Source organism: Hydra vulgaris, chromosome 03, assembly GCF_038396675.1.
Source record: "Hydra vulgaris chromosome 03, alternate assembly HydraT2T_AEP".
NCBI lineage: Eukaryota > Metazoa > Cnidaria > Hydrozoa > Anthoathecata > Hydridae > Hydra > Hydra vulgaris.
Genome location: NC_088922.1, coordinates 69,900,489 through 69,923,516, shown reverse-complemented (window position 1 = coordinate 69,923,516; position 23,028 = coordinate 69,900,489). Strand labels below are relative to the sequence as shown.

The following is a 23,028-nucleotide window of genomic DNA, read 5'->3' as shown; positions in this document are numbered from 1 at the left end:
TATATATATATATATATATATATATATATATATATATATATATATATATATATATATATATATATATATACAGTTGTGGATTACCCACTAGGCACACTAGGCAAGTGCCTAGGGGCCTCGGTGTAGAAGGGGCCCAAAAAATTAAAAAAAATTTTTTGTAAATAATAAATTTTTATTTAAAAAATATTTTCTGATTTTGTATTTATTCACTCAAGAAATAAGTATTTATTTAAAATTTTATTTTCAAACAAACAAGTGTAAAGTTTAATTTTAAAAACAAATACTATTAAAAATTTTAATTGTTAGAACACATTAATATATAAAACTTGCATTTTCAAATCATTATGCGAAACGGCTGGAACTTCTCACTCTCTGAGTAGCGGCAATAATGCGTTGTTTCGATGAGTTTAATACATATATTAAACTCATCGATATTTTATTATTTTTTTTATATTGTAACTTTTTATTTTAATTTTTCAAAGGTGTTATAACAAATTATTGCGAGTGTTATAACGTATAAATTATTGCGAGTGTTATAACGTACAAATTATTGCGAGTGTTATAACGTATAAATTATTGCGAGTGTTATAACGTACAAATTATTGCGAGTGTTATAACGTATAAATTATTGCGAGTGTTATAACGTACAAATTATTGCGAGTGTTATAACGTACAAATTATTGCGAGTGTTATAACGTACAAATTATTGCGAGTGTTATAACGTACAAATTATTGCGAGTGTTATAACGTACAAATTATTGCGAGTGTTATAACGTACAAATTATTGCGAGTGTTATAACGTACAAATTATTGCGAGTGTTATAACGTACAAATTATTGCGAGTTATATGTTATTATTGCAAGCTATATGTTGTACCAACTTATTTTTATATATTTGTTTATTACTTTTTTTAATCGATTTCGTTATTTCACTTTTTTTTTTTTTTTCAATTTATTTCTTTATTTTAAATGAAATTTAATATATATTGTTTGCTACATTTTAAAAATGGTGTAATTAAGTAAAAATGTTTAAAATTTTTAATATTTTCATAGCCTCAAACTTATTAATTTTTTTTTTCTTATCCTCTTTACTTTTTGCCTCATAACTTTTTGGTTTTTTTCAAAAAAAAATTCTTACTTTATGTATATTGGTAATAACTACATATGACTTACTAACTATTTATCTTTTACGGAATCAATTCTTGGGGCTTGGAGATAAATTGTGCCTTCTTTGTGCTCCGGTCATCTGTATTTATATTGAAATGTTAATTAAACACTTATACGGCAAAACATGAAAGCAAAAAAAAATTCAGATTAAGGACAATGGCTTCAAACAAAATGTTGATAAAAATAAGACTTCAGACTATTGCGAATATAGTGGAAGAATCAGTAATTTAAATCATTTCAACTAAGAGTAGATATCAAGCGTGGTCTCGGAGTTTAACTTAACCGATGCTCTTAGTAGAGTGTTTGACAGTTGGTTAAAAATGGATGATAAACCTTCTAAAATTGCAGCAAGTGAGATAATAAGAACTTCGCAATCTTTGCAATGTTAATAAATTCACAAGACATAATGGTGTAAAAAAAAGATTGTACTTTGCCTGAAAATTGACCCACCAGAAAGCAAAGAAGTAGTAAAACAAGTGGTTGAGAAATGTATAACTGTAAGAAAAAATTCTGACAGTGATACAGATTTGACGGACAATGATACATTCTAACGCACTTTGATAAATTCCAACGCACTTCGATACATTCCAACGCACTTCGATACATTCCAACGCACTTCGTTTTCTCAATTTATGAATAAGTAGAACGTTAAACTTTGCTTCAGGTGTGTCTACGTACCATCAGAAAACGGTATTGCAGAGCAATATTATCAAACTGTCAAAAGTGAGTTCCGTGCAGCATACTCGAGGCAGTTTGTTGGTACAACGTCAGTCCAAAAGATAGATGTAAATCTTCTACTGTACCTACAAACAAATTATATCAAAACAAAATGAGAGTGAGAGGAATTGACTACGATAAGGGTTCGTATGATTGATGTAAGGAGATTACTAATAAATTCAAATTTGTGAAGAAAGTTTAGGTAAAGCCCAGGGGGCTTTACCTAAACTTTTTTCACAAAAAGGAAAAAGAAAACAATTCATGGCAAGTCAAGGAACACAGCCCCCTTCTACTAAGATAAATCAAAGGATTTTAGGGTGAACGTATTTAATGTGGCTCTTGACACGCTATTCCAACAGATAAGAATTAGGATGGAAATAGCTCAAAAGACAACGGACATTTTTTCATTCATTTGTTGGTGTTCGTTGCCTTTTAGTGATGAAAAAACACTTAATCAGAAAGAAAAATGCAAAGCGCTGGCAAATCTGTAGATGAATGATGTAAAAAAAACAGAGAAGTTGATTAAAGAAATCTGTCATTTAGATGTTCTCTAGCAATCAAGTAATTTTCGGAAGAATCTGTGAGAAAAGTCTTCAGTCAAAATTTTCTTCTAAAAAAGACATCACGATGATAAACAGTAAAGTTCATGCTTAATTCAATATATCTAGGAAGGTTAAATTTGGAGCACCGACCTTAAATTGACCCCAGGCACCAAAAAAGTTCTGTGCGGGCCTGAAGCGCTTTATGTCTAGTTTTTAAAAAAAGTGTACGTGTTTTATAAATAAAATGTAATTTTGGAATTCTTGACAAAAACTTTGAAGTTGACGTGAGATCTAGAATAATGGGATATAAAACCCAAATGAAGTAATTTATGATATCAATCTAGGGCTCAAAGTTTCAAATTCGGAAATGGTTAATACCATTTACTTAATCTATGGCATCTCCAACAGATATATTTGTTTATAAATTAGCAGAAATCGCAAAAACGATTGAGAAAATGGAATTTCGGACCACTACTTTTTAAAATAATAATAAAATATCGGTTATTAAAAGAAAACAATTTTTACAAAGTATTATGAGAAGAATTAATTGCAGGCTAATCACATGATCGTTTTCATATTTTGGAAACAAGTGATACTTGGTTGAGTATGGGGAAAAATAAATAGATTCCCTCTCCAAGTGATTTAGTTACTGTTTGATTTAGTTACTGATAAGTATTTAGTAACTGTTTCAACTTAAATAAACAAACATTTAGCATACATTTTAAAAATAATTAGTGTGTATCATTTTAATCATTTAATCGTTTTAATGTATTGTTCCTCATTTATACAAATGATCTTTCTTACAATCTTTCATTTAAAGTTTGTTTAATAAAGTCACAACTACATACTACAGTCTTGAAAAAATGTCATCAACTTTTGATTGCTTACAACAGACTGATTGTCTGATAGAATGAAGTCATCAATTTTTAGACTGACAGAATGAAGTCATCATTTTTTGATTACATAAAAAGATCTTGAATCTGATCTCTCTTCTATAAAAGCTAAAGGCTTGTAGTGGCTTGAAAATTTCAACTCAAACAAAACACAGTTATTTACTGCAAACAAAACTCAGTTATTCAAGCAATTATCGCAATATTGTTGATATTCCTATATTGATGAATTGCAACACTCTTACTTAGTCTTCTACTTTACGTTTTCTCGGATTATCATTCATTACTGACCCCTAATAAAACTATATATATAACCTTTTTAAAAAATAGGATTTCCAAAGCTTACCTCTTTTTTTCGTGTTTGCAATTTCCTTTTTTTTCATTCTCTACCACAACAAATCTTTTGTTTGTTCCTGCCCCGAAAAAAGCATTATTGGCAGAGCTAGCCCATATGACAACAGCAATGGAATGCTGTTGTTATATTTTTGCTTGTTGTTTTAATGAAGCTCTTTCTCTACTAGACAAGGTTCAATAACGTATTGCAAATGTAGTTGAATTTAGCTCCCAAGCCTAACTCTCTGTCCCATTGCTGTAAGCTGTAATAAACCAAGATGAAACAAACGCGTATATAACTTCACTATATAAACCACCTGGTGGCAACATAAAATCTTTTGAAATTCTTTCAATCAATTATATATAATAGATTAGTTTTATATATAAAACTAACTAAACACAAGCAAATATACATAATGGGAGATTTTAATCTGAAAATTTTAAAAATAATAATACCGAACGCTTTCTAAATAACCTCGTTCAGTACAACGTTATACCATTAATAAGGCAACATGTGTAACTGGACAGAACGTAATCCTTATCGATAAAATCTTTGCAAACAATCCCATAAAGTACAACATTCAAAGCGGAATATTAGGATCTAACATAAGTGACCACTTTCCAACCTTTTTTTGCTTAACCTTGTTAACAATAAAAAAGAAAAAGAAATAATAACTGTTATTAAAAGACAAATAAATGGAATAAATATAACAAAGTTTCGAAGCGGCTTATTAAAAGAAAACTGGGATCAGATTGAGAATTGCAAAAACAAAAATACGGCTTACGATCTCTTTAAACACACATTCTTATGATTGTACGAAACAGCGTTTTCAAAGATTGAAAGAAAAACTAAGCTCAAAAGCTTACAAAGTCATTGGATGACTAATGGTCAGTCTTATCAAATCTTCTATAAAAAAACAAAAACTCTATGAAAAGTTTCTGAAAAAAAAGAAAAACTGAAAACCTATAAAAATGAAAAAATATATGAACAATATAAAAATTTATTTGAAACTTCAAAATAAAAACAATTAAAAAAAAAATTACTTTTGCAATTTGTTAGAAAATAATATCGGTTACACTCATAACACTTGGTTGCACTGATAACACTTGGTTACACTCATAACACTTGGTAACACTCATAACACTTGGTTACACTCATAAGACTTGGTAACACTCATGACACTTGGTAACACTCATAAAACTTGGAACATAATAAAAGAGGGTACAAGAATTAAAAAAAGATACAACTTAAATGTTCCCGACCCAGCAAACTTTGTTTTAGTGCATTTGCAATGGACCTATATAGGCATTTTTGAGCGGTTCATTGGAGTTTTGCTTATCGGTTACTCAGTGAACCAATAGTGGCAGCCGCTATAAATGTCTAGCCAATGACTTTTCTACATGCTAATAGTGGCTAGTCATGGGCTAGTCACTTTTGACGGCTTTCAATAATGGTCCACTAAGTTACCAACAAGCAAAGCTACAGTGGACCGCTCAAAATACTTATATAGATCCACTGAAATTCCGCTATTGAATGTTTGCTGGGGAAATACCAAAAAATATATAAAAGTGATATTGCAGCCTCCAAACCAATAGACATTGCAGAGAAATTTAACAATTTTTTTTAAATTAGGAAAAAACTTGCTGACAAAGTAACTCCTGGAAAAACAAGTTTTGAATCGTATTTAAAAAAAAAAGATCTGGTTAAAATATCTCCTAATGAGCATTGAAACATCTTTAATTTCCTACAATCAAACAAAAGCATAGGGCTTGATGGCATGAGCGCGAATGTCATAAATAGTGATTACTATATTATTGAACACCCCATTGGCATGTTTACAACATGCCTTTAAATCACGGGATATTTTCTGAACAGCTTAAGATAGCAAAAATTGTTCCTGTATTTTATAGCGGGGATGATTTTATGCCTTCTAACTATTGAACAAATTCTATTTTAACTTGTTTTTCAAAAATATTAGAGTGCATAATGCACAATAGACTCTATAACTTTCTAGTCAATTATCACTTCTTAAATAATAATCAATATGGATTTCAAAAATGAAACTTGACGCACACTTCATTAAACTTGTAACTGAAATTTTAGATGGATTTGATAAAAATAAATACACTCTAGGGGTATTCCTTAATCTTTCGAAAGCATTTGGCACATTTAACTATGAGATTCTTCTGTATAAATTTAATAATTTTGGAATAAAGTACAACAACTTAAAATGTTTTTGCTCCTCCCTTATTAATCGAAGACAAGCATTATTATATGACAATACTAAAAATATAATATTATATTTAAAATATAATATTAATACTAAAAGTTACTTGTGCGGTCCCGCAAGGATCTACTCTAGGGCCATTGATATTCTTTATTTTTATTAATGATATCTCATCTTGCAATAATCTTCTAGCAAGTATTTTACACAAAAACATTAAAATTGAAAAGCATTAGCTAATTATTAATGTGTGTGTGTGTGTGTGTGTGTGTGTGTGTGTGTGTGTGTGTGTGTGTGTGTGTGTGTGTGTGTGTGTGTGTGTGTGTGTGTGTGTGTGTGTGTGTGTGTGTGTGTGTGTGTGTGTGTGTGTGTGTGTGTGAATATATATATATATTTTTTTTTTTTCATTATGTATTTTTTTTCAACATGAATGGATTTCATTGTTATAAAAATTTTATTATTCTGACGTAAAAAACAAAATTTAAAAAATAAAAAAAAATGAAAAGTTTATGAATGTGTATTATATTATATACAAGATTGTCTAAATTTGTAACAAAGGGGCAGAATGATAAGATCATGTTTTCCGCCAGCTCCAGTCGGAATTTTTCGAAAATATTTAATTTTTATGTTGTACAATATTGTAAAGCGAAATAAATAAAAAAAAAAAAAAATAAAGGTGGATTTCTTTTTCTTTTAAATAAATGTTTTATCTTTGCTGCTTAAGGTAGCTATCATTGCTAGTTCCTTTAACCAAAATTCATTTTTGCTTTGCTAGTCGTATTACTAAATTGCATTCTTTTACTCTATCCTTCATGCTCTAAAAACTTTTAATCATCTAGCTTTATTTCTTGCACATCAGTGCTATGAAACTCTCTCCCGTTTTTATGTTTTCCCGACTCAAACAGCTTATATTTTTGAAGTCTTCTGTCAACTATTTTTTTTCTCTTTAACAGTATTCTTTGTTAACTCCTAACTTAAATAGGAACTACTTGCAGCCATTTTTGGAAGTGAACTAATTGAAAAAAAAGAGAATATTATGCAAAAAATTGCGATGATTTGAGCTTAAGTTCAGAAATACCTTAAAAATTTTTCTCCCCCAACCCAAATGTGAGGACGGTGAGTACTTTTTAACATGTTTTTTTACAAAATTTAAATTTATCGACAGATTATAAGTTTTATTTAATAATATTGTGTTCAAAAGCAAATTTTACCCAATTATTTTACATGTTCATAACTTTTGAACCTTTAAAAAGTTTATTAAATAAAACTTTAAACCTGTCAACGAGTTTAAATTTAGTACAATATGCTAACATCTTTTTAGCATAGTATTATACTAAATTTAAATAAACTATACTTTTTAATAAAAAGTATAGTTTACAAGGAATAGGGGGGCAAATTCTTAGGGGTAATTTTGATTTTAAGCTCCACTTACGGCAACTTTTTGTTAATCATTCTCATTTGAAATTTTGAAATTTTGAAAGCCTGAAAACACTATAGTTTTGGAGTTTGCACAAATGTCTGAAAATGTCAGAAAAAATCAGCCAACGCAGGTCCGTTGATCGTGTATAATAGGGTAAAGACAAAAAAATAATTTTTTGGTCTGTAGTGTAAATCAATGAACGTTTTAATACTGATTAAGAAAATCACAATTATTTTGTTCAATTCAAAAAAAAAGTTCCAAAACCAAAACACCCGACGACATGGTGAGTGCCATATATTAACAAAAATATCTTTCCAAAAATATATCAATTTGGATCTTAAAAGTAGCAAAATTTCATAGAAAGTTTTATTTTAAAAATTTTTCTTTTTTTTAATAATTTGTCAAAAAAAACTAACATTTTTTAACAAAAATTAAAAAAAAAGAAAAGCACTTTTTAAGACCTTTTTTTTAGCAATACCTTCTTTAAGAAGGTTACATTTGGAAAATATTTTTTGTTTGTGAAATCTCTATAAAATTACACATTTTTTGAGGTCCGACATGATATACTTTAGAAAAAAAATGTTTTTGGTAAAATAAGTCACCCACCATGCCATTGGGTGCAGGAATTTTTTTTTTAGAACCAGCTCTATTAATAATTTTTAAATAAAAGTATACCATTTGCGACAAAATTTAAAATTAAAAAATACAAAATTTTGCATAAAATTTTTTAGTCATAACCTATGTTTAATTATGTTAATATTTTTAGTTTTATATAACTGATGCAAAAATTTAAATTAATAATATTAAAAAATTTTAAAATAATAATATTTACCGGTTTAAATTATACTACCGGTTGGTTTTAATTTGGTTTGTTTACTTAATAAAACTTACCGGACCTTAATTATTGTGAATTTATTTATTTTTTACATAAATATGTATCATTTTTATGTGAATGGGAAAACATTATTACATTATTTATGTAAGTTATATAATTGGTTATAGCAGATATAAATATTAATAGACTATTCATGATTCAAATGCAGTATTATTTTTTTTTGAAGATTATTGACTACAGCTATGGTGAAGCATGTTGACAGAAAACTAAAAACATTTTTTTCATATCATTACTTTAAGACACAATGGTATCGTTAAATGGGGCATATTCGTATCTTTTCATTGTTTTATTTATATTTAACTTTTATGACTTTTTTGTTTATAGTTTTAAATAATATACAAAATCTTCTTTTATAACTATAATACTGTTTTATACTAGATTATGAAAGCTACTTATTTAATGCGTTTATATATTTACTTTTTATAATTTTTGTCAATGATAATTTAAATAAAATTTCAAATTTTTAATTCTCCATAAGATATCCTCCTCTTTAACTGTAAAATTGTAGAAAAAAGTATCAGCTACAAGCTCAAGAGAGTCTGGCTCAACTTAAGGATCGAAATCAAGATGAAGAAAAAGAAAAAATTAAAATTTTATCACGTCAAACAAATGAAATGAGAAGGTTTATTTTTAATAAATTACAAAATTTTCTCAAAATCTCATTATGTTAACAGATTTTTTCAAGTCATTAAAAAATGCTGTCTGTGTTAGTATTTTTATATCTTTATTATTATTGCCATTACCATTGTTCAATACTTGTTGTGAAAAAAATTAATTACAACAAAGCTACTGTTCTTGGAAAAAAATTTTAAATTGGCATTGTTTCAAATTATTTACTTTTTCTATCTTAATTAGATCTTCAATTTCCAGTGCTAGTGAATTGTTTCAAAAGCATCTTCTAATTGGACATTAAATGTGCAACTTTATCATCATCATTTTTAAAATTATAGTTTAAAATATGAGCAATGATTTTAGTATTAGAAGCTGGTTAATAGATATTGCTATATCACAATCTAAATCAGTGAAAGATTTTGCTGGATGCCCTTCTTAAACAGCACTAGGAGCTAATTCTGCAAATTGTCAAGCTCTTATGTCAAAGGTATGGATCATTGTCAGCTTTTGACATCTGCTAGTCCAATTTGCTGGTGCTAAATTTTTTAAGACATTTGATAAGTTTTTAGCAGGTGTTCATTTTTAATGACAGCCTTGATAAATTGACACACAATTTTTTAATGGTAAGGGGTCGTCCATAATTTTCATCAAGTGCTGGGGGGGGGGGATGGGGTTATTAGTGGGTTTGAGCTTTAAAGCTTTTTATTATGCTTTTTTGTTTTTTGTTAGTAGTTTTATATGTTTTAACTGTTATTGTTGTTTAATTATAACTGTATTTATTTATCATATATTCTTTTTATAGTTTCACAGAATAATAATTTTTGCATACATAAATTGACTGATATGGCCATAGTCCCTGTGAAGTTACATACATGGACTTAAATAGGTATAGGAGAAATGGAGTGTACAGCTATTTTTTTTGCACTCCAATAGTTTGATATAAAGTTGTATAAATAAATAGTGGCTTAACGGATTTGGGCTAGGCGTTCTTTTAATCAATAGTTTTTCTAGATTTGAAACTTAAAAAAAAAAAATCTTGCATTACAAAATTGAATCCTCTTTATAACAAATCATCCCAAATTGCTAACCCCTCCTATTGTGTGATGTAATTTTTGGATGACCCCATTGTCATTCACCAGGAACGCTACTTTCCTGTTCTGAGCATGAAAAGGTGGTGGCTCTGTTGGCATATGGGGTTGCATATCAGGCTCAGGTGGTTGCTGCCATAAAGTATACAAAAAGAAATTAAACCACCATGGGTATCGTGATATATTGGAAAATGCGCATATCCAGCTCCAATAATTTTATATGCAAGTATAAAATTTTTGGAGCTTGATGGATTATCAACTAACAAAATAGAAAATTTAGTCACAAAATGCTCAAAAAAAAACTGACTAAACCTTTAGTTTGAAATACCAATCAAGATAAATGAAAACCTTATTGAATCTTTCACCATACTTTTCTCAGGTTTTTGATATTTCACCACACTATTCCCAGGTTTTCGATCTTTCACTATACTATTCCCATACTATTCCCATGTTTTCGATCTTTCACCATACTTTTCTCAGGTTTTCAATATTTCACCACACTATCCCCAGGTTTTCGATCTTGCACCATACTATTTTCAGGTATTCAATCTTTCACCATTTTATTTTCAGGTTTTGGATCTTTCACCATACTGTTCCCAGGTTTTCAATCTTTCACCATTCTTTTTCCAGGTTTTCGATCTTTCACCATACTATTCTCAGCAACAATAAAAAGTAGAATTCATAGTTACATAAAATAAGTAGAATTCATAGTTACATAAAAGAAATTCTAATCTTGAATGACACAATTTTCTGGCATTTTAAAATTATTAAACAAAGATATTATATTACTTTAAAATTCTCTTTTATGTCAGAAATATATTAATTTAAGTTTTTATAGGCGGTAATCTAAATTAAACTTTTATTTTGTAATAACAATAAGTTTACTACAATTATTAACAATAAATTTACTACAATAACGATAAGTTTACTACAATTAATAAGGATAAGTTTACTACAATGATAATGACTTTAAATTAAGTTTGTTGTAAACATTTAAATAAATTATAACAGTTATTATATATATATATATATATATATATATATATATATATATATATATATATATATATATATATATATATATATATATATATATATATATAATTTTATTTTTTTATATAATTTTTAAATATAAAAAGTTTTTAGATATTTTGTAGATATTATAGATATAAGATATTTAAAGATAAAATGATAAAAATATTTAGATATAAAAATAATAAAAAATAAGTTTGATGAAATAAACTTTATGATCTTAAAGTAAATTATTATAATGTAAAAAAGTGTTCATTTATATAAAAAAAAATCTAAGTTTAATTTTTTGAGACCTGCAAAAAATTAAGAATTTTCATCACAATTAGAATATAGAATAAAATATAGTTATATCTATAAACGTATAATAGCAACGCATTTTTATAAAGAATTTTTTCTGAAACAATATGGGTAATACTTTTATATGAAAGGATTTAGTTTGAGCACCATAACATAAAACCTGGCAGTCTCTTTGGTCTACAGTGCCTTATGATAATATTATTTTTTTAACAATACTATGACCTCTAACACATCCCATCTTTTCTTTTTATCTTTTTATGTTTTCCTACTTCTTCATTTACATTTTGAAATCAACTGAAAATTAACTGAAGAAATGTTTTTCTATGTCTCATATTTTTCAAATAGGTCTCTTATATCTTGTTCTTTACTCATTCTAATTTTTATAGACTTTTCTTTAAATTTTATAATTGCACCATTTTGCTGTTAAAAAGTTATTTGCATTTGGCCTAATCATATTTCTGGCTTTTGATGCCTTCTTTGCTTCTCTATTGAGTGGCATCAATTTCCTTTTTTCATGCACACACATACACCCACACAATTAAGTTGAAAAAGCATACTAGTAAACATTTAAAACACAATGTTTGAGCTTTTATGTAAAAGTTTTCAATTTTTTTTTTTTTTTTTAGTTTTGAGATTTTATTTCAGGAAACTTGAGAGGAAAAAAAAAACAAAAGAAGAAAAGGAAGAAGAAAGAAGAAAAAACATTCTAGAAAATCGTCGGTTAAAACAGCAAATAGCAACAGAAAAATTCCAGCATTTTGCTGAACCAGTTAAGCAGAAACATGTTCGTTCTGGTATGCATTTTTTTACAAAAATTTTTGATAAAATTTATGACTAGAATGATAACATAGAATTTTTTTAACATAATTTTGTTTTTAAACAAAATCATGTTAAAAAAATTGTGATGTTTTAAAAACATTTCTATCAAAAGTAAAATTGTTTTATTAAGCAAGTGTTAAACTGTGCACTGTTGGCAGCTAAAACAGGGTAAACTAGTTGTTAGCTAAAACATTGTAAGCCTTACATATTGCAAACACTATCTACAATTCTCTAGTGGACATAAAAACAAAGGTTTTAATTTTTTAAGTATTAAGGAATAATTAAATAATTTGTTTGATTAGGTTAGAAAAGACAATATTTAAAAAAAAAATTCACCTCTATAAGACTACAGTGGGGACCACAACAGTAATGTGTTTCATTTCCAACAATTTTTTAAAAATATTTACATTACTTGCATAACAGGGTAAATATTAAGCAAAAAACATATCTGTAAATTTTTCAAAATGTCATCTAGAGGTCGCCATTTTAAAAAAATGGAGTTTTTTTACACTTTTACCGACTTTAAATTTAAATATTTAAATTATTTTAAAGAAAAATAACTTATTTAAATTATTTTAAAGAAAAATAAATTTATGTCATATTACATGGTGTATATATTAATGGTTATCAGATGAACATTTGCCAAATTTTCAGAAGTTCGGAGATTAGGTATCTAGAGGTGGTGGTATTAAAGTCCAGAGGTTTGGTATCCAGAGGTCAGGGTATTGAGGTCCAGAAGTTTGGTATCCAAAGGTTGTGGTGTTGAAGTCCAGAGGTTTGGTATCTAGAGGTCATGGTATTGAAAAGTATAAAGCTACAAAACCTTTTATTTTTTAAGATCTTAATGAAAGTGTAATTAAAATTCAATCAGGCTAATTTTATGCTTTAGTTTTTTTTTAGAATATTTATTAATAAAGAAAACAATAATAATATAAAAAGTACTATAAAGTATTAATTAGTTTTGATTTCAAATAAGATGGGTTTTGCTTTCTGTGTTGCACAACAACTTGTAAAATATATTGATGTTGCTCTTCATTTTGTGCATACAGAAATCACTAATAAGCTTGATTTTGTGCATACTTGCAGAAATCACTAATAAGCTTGATTTTGTGCATACTTGCAGAAATCACTAATAAGCTTGATTTTGTGCATACTTGCAGAAATCACTAATAAGCTTGATTTTGTGCATACTTGCAGAAATCACTAATAAGCTTGATTTTGTGCATACTTGCAGAAATCACTAATAAACTTGATTCCCCATTCAATGAAATCATTTGTTACTAATTGTTTAACAAAATTTTCTGCAGTTCCTTAACATTGAGAGAATGTCTACTCTTGTGGATTCATCTGGAGCCATTCTTGATCATTTTTTAGTCCTAATGAATCGAAAAGAAGTCAAGACTGTGGCTTAATTAAAAAATAAAAAAAAGTTGAAGAACTCCATTTTTAAAATGTATATAGCATGTGACATAAAACTCGCATTGTGAATTGCAATGTTGAACATTCTATTCACTGATAGTTTTCCCCCTAAGGTAGATAAGAGTTAATTCAATTAACTCTTATCTACCTTGAAGAGTATACAGTCTTCTCGGGGAAATATTTTCTCGTCAAGGCATTCATAACTCCATTGCAGAACTAAATTTACTTGATTAAATATTTCTGATTTGATATCAGTAGGCCACTCAAAATAAGTAAAGTTTGAGCAATCAATATCAATTCTTGAAAATTCGTCTTGGAAATATTTAAAAATAGGTTTATCTGTTAAATGTTTCAAAATAGACCTCTTGTTATCTCTTCGTAATGGCGTAAATGCATGTTACATACATAAATAAATTTGTAGCTTGTTATGATGAGGCGAAATGCTATCTAAAGGAGAGGTCTCTTTAACTTAATTTTGATTAAAGCTTTGTTATTACCTCCTCCTTTTTCATTACCTGAATTGCTGGCTGTATCAAAGCATATACCAACAATAATTTTCAAAAACTTCCAATCTTGCGCAAGTTTCATGAATGCATCACAAAGGTACACCAATATGTTTTGGCCTGCAAATAAAAGTTATGTTAAGTTCTTTGAAAATAACAATAAGAAATATTTATTGTATGTAAATAAATAAATAAGTACTTCAAAACACCTTGACCAATATCTGTCATGTGATATTTTCTGCTACTCTTTTGATCTTTATAAAGTTGAGCATTTTATCTTCTTTCCATTTTGATCTTCATTATATCAACAGCTGTTCATATGAATTTACTGCTGAAATGTTGCAAAGTTGTACAAGTTCATTACAAAATCTTTTCTTTTCCGGCTTTAATATTTCAACTTGAGTGGTCAATTTTGTTATTTCACTTTTTTCCCAAACAATTTTGTGAGCAATGAAAGACAAGAGTTATCTGATTGAATTGTTATTCTGTTTACCACACTTACTTAAAGTTAACCAAGTACATTTAAAAAAAAAATCTTTTGCAAAGGTTTTGCTTTTTGAATAAAAACATAAATGAGAGTATCTAGCTAACACATGTTTTTTTGTTGGTGGGTGATTGAAGTTTGACAAGTTATCGGATTCTGAGTAACCAATGAAACAATCTTTTTCTTCATCATTATAATAAATTATTCGCTTATCTAATAAACTAGTTTTAAGATTATTGTTAAAATTTTGATTTTGTTAATTAATATAACTTCCGACTTTTTTTTTTATATACATACATACAGGTGATTATTTTGCAATGCAAACTATTTAATCACACAACAACTGTGGTCAATTATGCTCAAAAATCATACAACAACTGTGGTCAATTATTAGTGTGGTCAATTATGCTCAAAAATATATTTTGCATACAATGCAACAATCTCTATTAAGGTATTAAGTTTATAGGAACAGTTTTTTAATTAAAAAAATATGCCGAAAAATAAAACTTTATTATATGGTAACCTAGACATTAACCAATTTATTTTGAAAACTTGGCTAAATGTTCATCTGATAACCTCTATTATATACACCAAGTAACATTAATTTTTAAATTTTAGTTAAAGTAAATTAATTATTTTTCAAGTTATTAAAATCTAAAGTTGATAAAAGCGTGAAAAACGCTCTTTTTACATAATGGTAACCACTAGATAACATTTTAGAATTTTAAAAAATTTACAGGCGTGTTTTTTGCCCATTATTTATCCTGTTGTGCAAGTAACATAACCATTTTGAAAAAATTTTCAGGAATGAAACACCCTACCATTACAGTGAAGGAGGCTACCACTACACAACCATAAGGAGGCTACTTAATTTTTATTTATTTGCAACTCTCTCAATCCTTTAAAACATAAATTTTTTTTAATTTTTTTAAAAACTGTTTCTCTAATATAGCAATATATTAGCATGTTTCTCTGCACAGTAGTGCAGAGAAACATGTTAATGCGTAAAATAATAAGATGACAATTTAGAAAGAGGTTGACCTGAGAATATGAAACTGTCTCTGAATAATATTTTCAGGTATTCATTATTAAAATATTTTGGTCTGTAGAAACCATCTATTGAAAAGTTTCGCACTGCTATTACTAAAATATTTTATAGCTGTTGATGAAGTTTTTCTAAAAGCTACTGCAGTGTTCAAAAAACCTTACTACTAATTAAACCTTACTTCTGAACTATTTATCTGAGTTTTAAAGCTGTATCATTAAAAAAGTTTAAACATAAAAAAACTTGAATCTTAATTTTATACAAAAATGTAATGTAACAAATCAGTTAATTATGGTTTGTTTTTGTTTATTTTTTTATATTTAATTATTTCTAGGTTCTTAGTTCTAGCCTTGCTAGAACTAAAAACCTAGAAATAATGCATGTAAAGAAAATTAACACAACATTAGATGAATGTCACTGATTAGGGTTAATCCTAACACTGACCCTAATCCAGATTAGTAAGTTCATACACAAGCAGGACATAACATATAAGCAAGATGTAATTGAGTTGGACACACACCTACTATATAAACAACCAGGACACACACTTATAGTATAAATGAGCAGAAAACACACCTACTGTATAAATGAGCAGGACACACTACCATTGTATAAATAAATAGGACATACACCTACTCTATAAATGATCAGGACACATACTTACTGTAAAAATGAGCAGGATACACAACTAATATATAAATTAGTGCACACTGCCACTGTATAAATGAGCGGAACACACACCTACTGTATAAATGAGCAGGACACACACTTACTGTAAAAATAAGCAGGACACATAACTATTGTATAAATTAATGCATGCATGTTTGAATAAGCAATACCATTATATTAATCATAATGTGTATCTAAAATAACTTAATATAAGTATCTATGCAATTTAATATATATCATAGATACCAAATATGTGTATCTATGCAACTTAATACAAAAAGAAGGCAACATAAATCATCAATGTTTCTGTTGCTGTTTTGGAAAGCTCGATATTGATTGCATTAATCACAAAATTTTTAACTTGAACAACATTTTTATATATATAAAAATATATATATATATATTCACATATATATATATATATATATATATATATATATATATATATATATATATATATATATATATATATATATATATATATATATAAATTTATATATATATATATATATATATATATATATATATATATATATATATATATATATATATAAAAATTTATATATATATATATATATATATATATATATATATATATATAAATTTATATATATATATATATATATATATATATATATATATATATATATATATATATATATATATATATATAAAAATTTATATATATATATATATATAAAAAAACTTGAATCTTAATTTTATACAAAAAATTTAATGTAACAAATCAGTTATTTACGGTTTTTTTATTTATTTATATATATATATATATATATATATATATATATATATATATATATATATATATATATATGTATATACACAGTTAAATAAAAAATTTTATTCAGTTATTATTAAAAATCCCATAAAAACATACTTAAAATAAAATAAGTAAAGTGATATAATAAGTAAGTAATATTTATTTAATAAAACTTAAATTTAAAGTTTATTTCATTCATTGCTTGGTTTTGACCATGTGAAAGAAGGATAAAAATTGTAAAATATTCCAGACAACCATTTAAAATAGTTATTTCTGTATTAAAACTAAAAGCAAAACTGATAGTTTTGTGTCCTGCTTATTTTTACAGTAAGTGTGTGTCCTGCTTATTTATACAGTAGGTGTGTGTTCCGCTCATTTATACAGTGGCAGTGTGCACTAATTTATATATTAGTTGTGTATCCTGCTCATTTTTACAGTAAGTATGTGTCCTGCTTATTTATAGAGTAGGTGTATGTCCCGTTTATTTATACAATGGTAGTGCTCATTTATACAGTAGGTATGTTTTCTGCTCATTTATACTATAAGTGTGTGTCCTGGTTGTTTATATAGTAGGTGTGTGTCCAACTCAATTATATCTTGCTTATACGTTATGTCCTGCTTGTGTATGAACACACTAATCTGGATTAGGGTCAGTGTTAGGATTAACCCTAATCAGTGACATTCATCTAATGTTGTGTTTATTTTCTTTACATGCAGACGTATGTGCATTTATTACATGCATATACATTTATTAAGTTGGTTCATTTAACAATAAACATGTGTCATAAGTATTTATATAACAGTAAATACCATTGGCTGTGATCATGGACACTAGAAGGTCTTTGGTATCACATTAATTTTATGTAACACTTGTTTCTAGCTTCAGTTGGCACCCAGTTGAAAGATGGAAGGTATGATGTTGCTGGATATTTAATTGATATTAAAAATGGTATCAGAGTAAATTCAACATTAGTTTCATCAGCTAATCCAATGAATACAAAACTAAGATATGCTGCCCAAAATGATATTTTAGGTCAACCTACCACCAAAAGTAATACTTTGAATCCACCGGCTACCCAAAGTAATATTTTGAATCTACCTTCTGGTCAAAGTAATATTTTGAACCTAGCTGGTTACAAAAGTAATAATTTTAATTTACCTGAATATTTATCAAACAACAACTTAAATATCATTAAAAAAAATCAAGCTAATCATATTGGTGAGAAAATTTTTTCTGCAAAAACATTTAATAACTATGAAGGAGACTCTTCTTCTTTAGAAAGTCTGGCTAGTAATGATAGTTTAAATAAAAATAATTTAAACCAACACAGTGAAGTAAGCAGTATAAAGTTTTCTGAAAGTAAAAATGGAGGTTGTCAACATAATAACATTATTGATGTATTACCTTACACGACCGAACAGTTACTTGAACAGATCCAAAAGAATATGCTATCTACAATTAGTGAAGTTACTGGAGAAGATTCATCATCATCCAACAAAACTTTATGTCAAGTGAATAATGTTGCAATTGTTTCTCCTCGAGTTTTAGAAAAAGAAAAAATCATTAGAGATAATACTTGTGCAAAACGTCTTAGTAATTCATCAACTGGTTTAAGCTTAAAAGATAGCCTTGATGCAATAAACAACTCTGCTATAAATAAAGAGGCTTCCAAATATATGTATAGTACTGCAGCAGTAAATCAAGAAGTTGTCAAACATAGGTATAATAATGTAGCAGAGAATCAAGAAGCTTCAAAACATATCTTCGGTACTGCAGCAGACAATCAAGAAGTTTTCAAACATAGTACTGCAATAACAAATAGTTCTGAAAAAGTTAAAGAAGATTTTAAACATAGTACAGCAATTATTACTAAGCCAATAAATCAACAAGCTTTCTATGAACAACATTTCCATGATAAAACTAAATCAGTATACCAGCAAGCTTTCCATGATAAAAAAGATGATAAAAAGGATGCTTTGTCTGAATCCTTAACTTTAAAAAATCAGCCTACAACTTCTTACAATCAGCCAACAACTTCTTACAATCTGCCAACAACTTCTTACAATCAGCCCTTGTTTTTAAAGCCATCTGTGAATGTAATACCAACAGTTTACTCTTCAAGTTCTAATCATGTTCTTAATCAATACTCTAAGGACATCAACTCTTCAATAACAAATGTTTCTAAAGACTCAGTATGCTCATTTAGCATACCACATAATGGTTATAGTTCGAAGCAATCTGTTGTTTCTGAGACATCTATCTACACTACTAATAAGCCATCTGTTGTTTCTGAGGCATCTATCTACTCTGCTAATAAAGTTAATTACTTTGATAACTCAATAGCAAAAAATAAATTTCAATCTGACTCATTGGAAACAAAGCCATATACATGCAATGTTGATCAATATAGTGAAAGAAAAAATAGTCTTTTGCAACAGCTCGATGGTTCTTCTGTTTCTTCAAATACAATAAATAGAAATGAAAAAATTGGTTCTGTTTTTGAAGAAACAACTGATGAAATTTTTAAACAAGCACAGCAAAGCTTTGCTGAATTAACATTTCCAAAAATGAAAAATGAGAGCTCTTTAAATAATAATTTCAACGATGCAAAAGACATTAAAGAAAATGGTGACATAAAAGACGAAGTAAATACAGAAAAGTATGATATTTGTGCAACAGTTAAATATGGTAAAGATTTTGATGAAAATGCAAACTCTGTTCCTCCAAGATATGATTCAAATAATTTAAAGCATGGACGCCTGATAGTTAGTGCTGAATCTAAAAAAAAAATAAATGCAAACTTTACACCACATCCGCCTATGAAACCCAAGACTACAATAGATTTTGCTCCACCATCAACACACTATTCTCCAATATCTCAAAATAGCAATTTAATTTTAAATTTTGATGAAAAAGTGTATTCAGGACAATTTAATCACTTGAGCAATATCAATTCATTTGGGAAACACACCAGATCAATTTCATCTGGAAGTACTGGCAATAATAAAACAGAACTTTTTCAAAAATCTAAAGTTAATTTTTCTAATGATCCAAAGAACTTAAGTAGCTCACAGTTATCTGGAAATAAGGGGGAAAATTCTAAAAAGCAAAAGAATATTGCTCTTAATAAAACACCAACTGACGATGAGATTAACAACCTGTGGGAAAATGTACGTCAATGTCTGTCTGCTGAATCTTCAGGCAGGCAAGCTCATTCTGATATTGTTCCAGTTACTCAAACATTTTATCAATCTCCTAGAAGTTACAATAATGGTCAATTCTATCGTTCTCTTTCTGCATCTTCATATCGAAGGAACAGTTCACAAGAAAACTCTACAAAACAAAATAGTTTTATTAACCAAAACAATAAAGGATTTATAGGTGCTAAAAATACAATGGGAGTAATAAGTGTTAAAAGCACCAATAACATTGCTGGCAGACAATCACTGCTTCCACAGCGAGCTGTTCAAATGATAAGAAACCCAAAAATTACAAATAAACTTGATTTAAATCAGAACAATGTGGATAACTTACAAAATAATGGTAATAAAATAGTTATGTATTTTTTTTTTTTTAAAAAGTGTTTTTAAAAGAAGTTAAAAACATTTTTTTAAAAGTACTTTTTAGTTTTCTTGAGTACCTGTGTTTTAGCATTGTCAAGTACTGCATCATTTTTAGCCCTTGAGGAGCTATGCAAACATGAATCATTAACTCCAAAACAAACTGACGTTTTCTTTCATCCATCTATGCAGTTAAAAAAAAAATTCAGCAACGTTGGTAATTTTTTCTCTTATCTTTTATTTTAAATGCTTCAGCCATTTTTGTATTCAGTATTTTCAGATAAAATGCTTCAAGAAAATTATCTAAAGTAAAAAAACTTGAATTTTTTTCACTAGATTTATATTCTTGTTCACTAGATTTATCTTATGAAGAACGTTGTGTTATGGCATCGTTGGATCGAATTAACAAGAAATTAGAAGGTTCTATTGTTTTTTACTTAAATTAAATTTGTTATAGAAATTTTAAATGTGTGTGTGTATTAAAATTAATTTAATATATAAATACATACATAAATACATGCTTTTTGCAATTATTTAAATTTTAATTAATTTAGCGTTTGTTGAGAGAGTGGTTGCTTTTTCTTTTTCAACACAATTTAATTTTTTGTAACCAATTTATTCCCAACAAGGTTGCAAGCAACCACTACAAAGCAGCAAGAAACCAACAAGAAAAATAAGTTTCCATGTCCGTCTAAATTAGGAGTTTTAGTTTTATATAGGAGGCACAATTTTTATTTGAGATTTCAAAGGCATCAGCTCAATGACAAAGATATTTGTTGATGAATTCCTAAGTCTTAAGGTAGTAGTAAAACATGAATCCAGTGGAATCAGAAATTAGGTAAAAGATAGTAGCGAGAAGTGAATTTGATGAATCTGGTGTAGAAGAAAGTGCAAGATAAAACTTCATAAAGATCATAGATATGAACCACTTAAAGGAAAACAAGAAAAAATTAAGCATAAACTGTTTTTAGACTTATAGCATAAATTAAAGAGTGAGGCTGATTTCTAAAGGAGTCACAAAGTTAGTTAATGGGTTATTTAATGAGATCAAGAAAGACAAAAAAATTCGAACTTTTGGCTTGAGCAAGGAATTGTGGTATTAGACCCACTTTTCCTGACTAAATTTATAGTTTTTTTTTAATAGTTCTATTGTCAAATGTCCTTTTAACTCTTTTACTTTTTAGTAACTCTTAAATAGAGGCAGTGTTTGAAAATTACTGTTAAGAAAATGCTTTTCACTTTCATCATAATTGACTTGATTTAAATGTTTGATCAAGTGTGTTTTACAGTGTCCCCTGCAGCAGCCCTCAGATCCAGTCCTCAGGGAACAATGAAAATCAACTTTTTTAAAACAAATAACTATTATAACCTTTTTATTAATTTCTAATTGTATTTTTTTATTGTTATTACTTAAATAAATTAATAATAGAATTATATAACAATAGAAAAATTCTTGCTACCCCTATTTTTTTAGTATTGCTGTAGGGTTCAAGGAAATATTCTAAAATTATTCATTAATAACAGATACAAACTTTAAATAAGAACAAAATTTACTTATTACAATATTAATTTAAAGAAATTTACAAAAAAATAAAAAGTTTGTAAAAAATATTGTCTCTTAAAAAAGTTATTCTTCAAGATTTCTTTTAGTTTGAAAGATTTATTAATTATAGAACTTTTTATCTTATCACATCATTTCTTTTTCTTATATCATATTGTATTTTTACAACTTTTAAAAACTGTTCAACATCAGTGTGGCAACTTAGTGAATAATAATGTTTCTCCATTTTTTACTTTTTTTTTATAAATAAATATTGTGCGCTACCCAAACCCCTGTTGCGTAAGTCGATGTTTAAATTGATTTATTTTAATTATTTTTTTATTGTTTTTTTATTATAATTTTTTGTAATTAAATATTGTAATTGTTTTGTTTGTTTTTTATAGTATTTATGTAGTATTTATGTAGTATTTATGTAGTATTTATGTAGTATTTATGTAGTATTTATGTAGTATTTATGTAGTATTTATGTAGTATTTATGTAGTATTTATGTAGTATTTATGTAGTATTTATGTAGTATTTATGTAGTATTTATGTAGTATTTATGTAGTATTTATGTAGTATTTATGTAGTATTTATGTAGTATAGGTTTATTACTAGTATTTTATTAATATTTATTTATAAATATAGAAAAAGAAAAAGCGATGGGTCTTCATAAATAGCCGTGGGTGATGCAATAACCAGAAGCATTCCGGTGGTCTGTACATATAACTGAGGTAGTTGCAATAACCACTGATATTCTGACGTATATAGCCGTAATGTTTACTACATATCCACGTTTTTAGAAATCTTATGATTATGAAAATATCCAGTTGAAGAAACAGGGAACATGTTAATAACACTTTTAATCAAAATTTGAACATCTTAGTTAGGTCTCATTATTTATTTTTAAAACTGCATTGTAAATATTAAAATATACAATAATGTATTTATAGAATTTATTGGCAAATCAATAATATATTCATTTTATTATA

General features: G+C 27.4%; 1 protein-coding gene across 4 annotated transcripts in view; it reads left to right on the top strand.

Annotated features, from left to right (window-relative positions):
• The window catches only part of LOC100205644 (uncharacterized protein DDB_G0283357), a 36,050-nt gene extending 13,022 nt beyond the window's left edge, over positions 1 to 23,028 (top strand). Inside the window, exons 1-8 of one of the 4 annotated variants that reach the window (XM_065794118.1) lie at positions 8,136 to 8,272; positions 8,355 to 8,458; positions 8,697 to 8,810; positions 11,863 to 12,011; positions 17,815 to 20,478; positions 20,614 to 20,712; positions 20,853 to 20,915; positions 22,685 to 23,028. In XM_065794118.1, coding sequence (XP_065650190.1) covers positions 8,433 to 8,458; positions 8,697 to 8,810; positions 11,863 to 12,011; positions 17,815 to 20,478; positions 20,614 to 20,712; positions 20,853 to 20,915; positions 22,685 to 22,716 — 3,147 coding nt within the window. In that variant the 5' untranslated portion in view covers positions 8,136 to 8,272; positions 8,355 to 8,432 and the 3' untranslated portion in view covers positions 22,717 to 23,028. Of the gene's footprint in view, positions 1 to 8,135; positions 8,273 to 8,354; positions 8,459 to 8,696; positions 8,811 to 11,862; positions 12,012 to 17,814; positions 20,479 to 20,586; positions 20,713 to 20,852; positions 20,916 to 22,684 lie in introns of those variants that run through there. The other 3 variants (XM_065794116.1, XM_065794117.1, XM_065794119.1) reach the window with 3 other exon arrangements.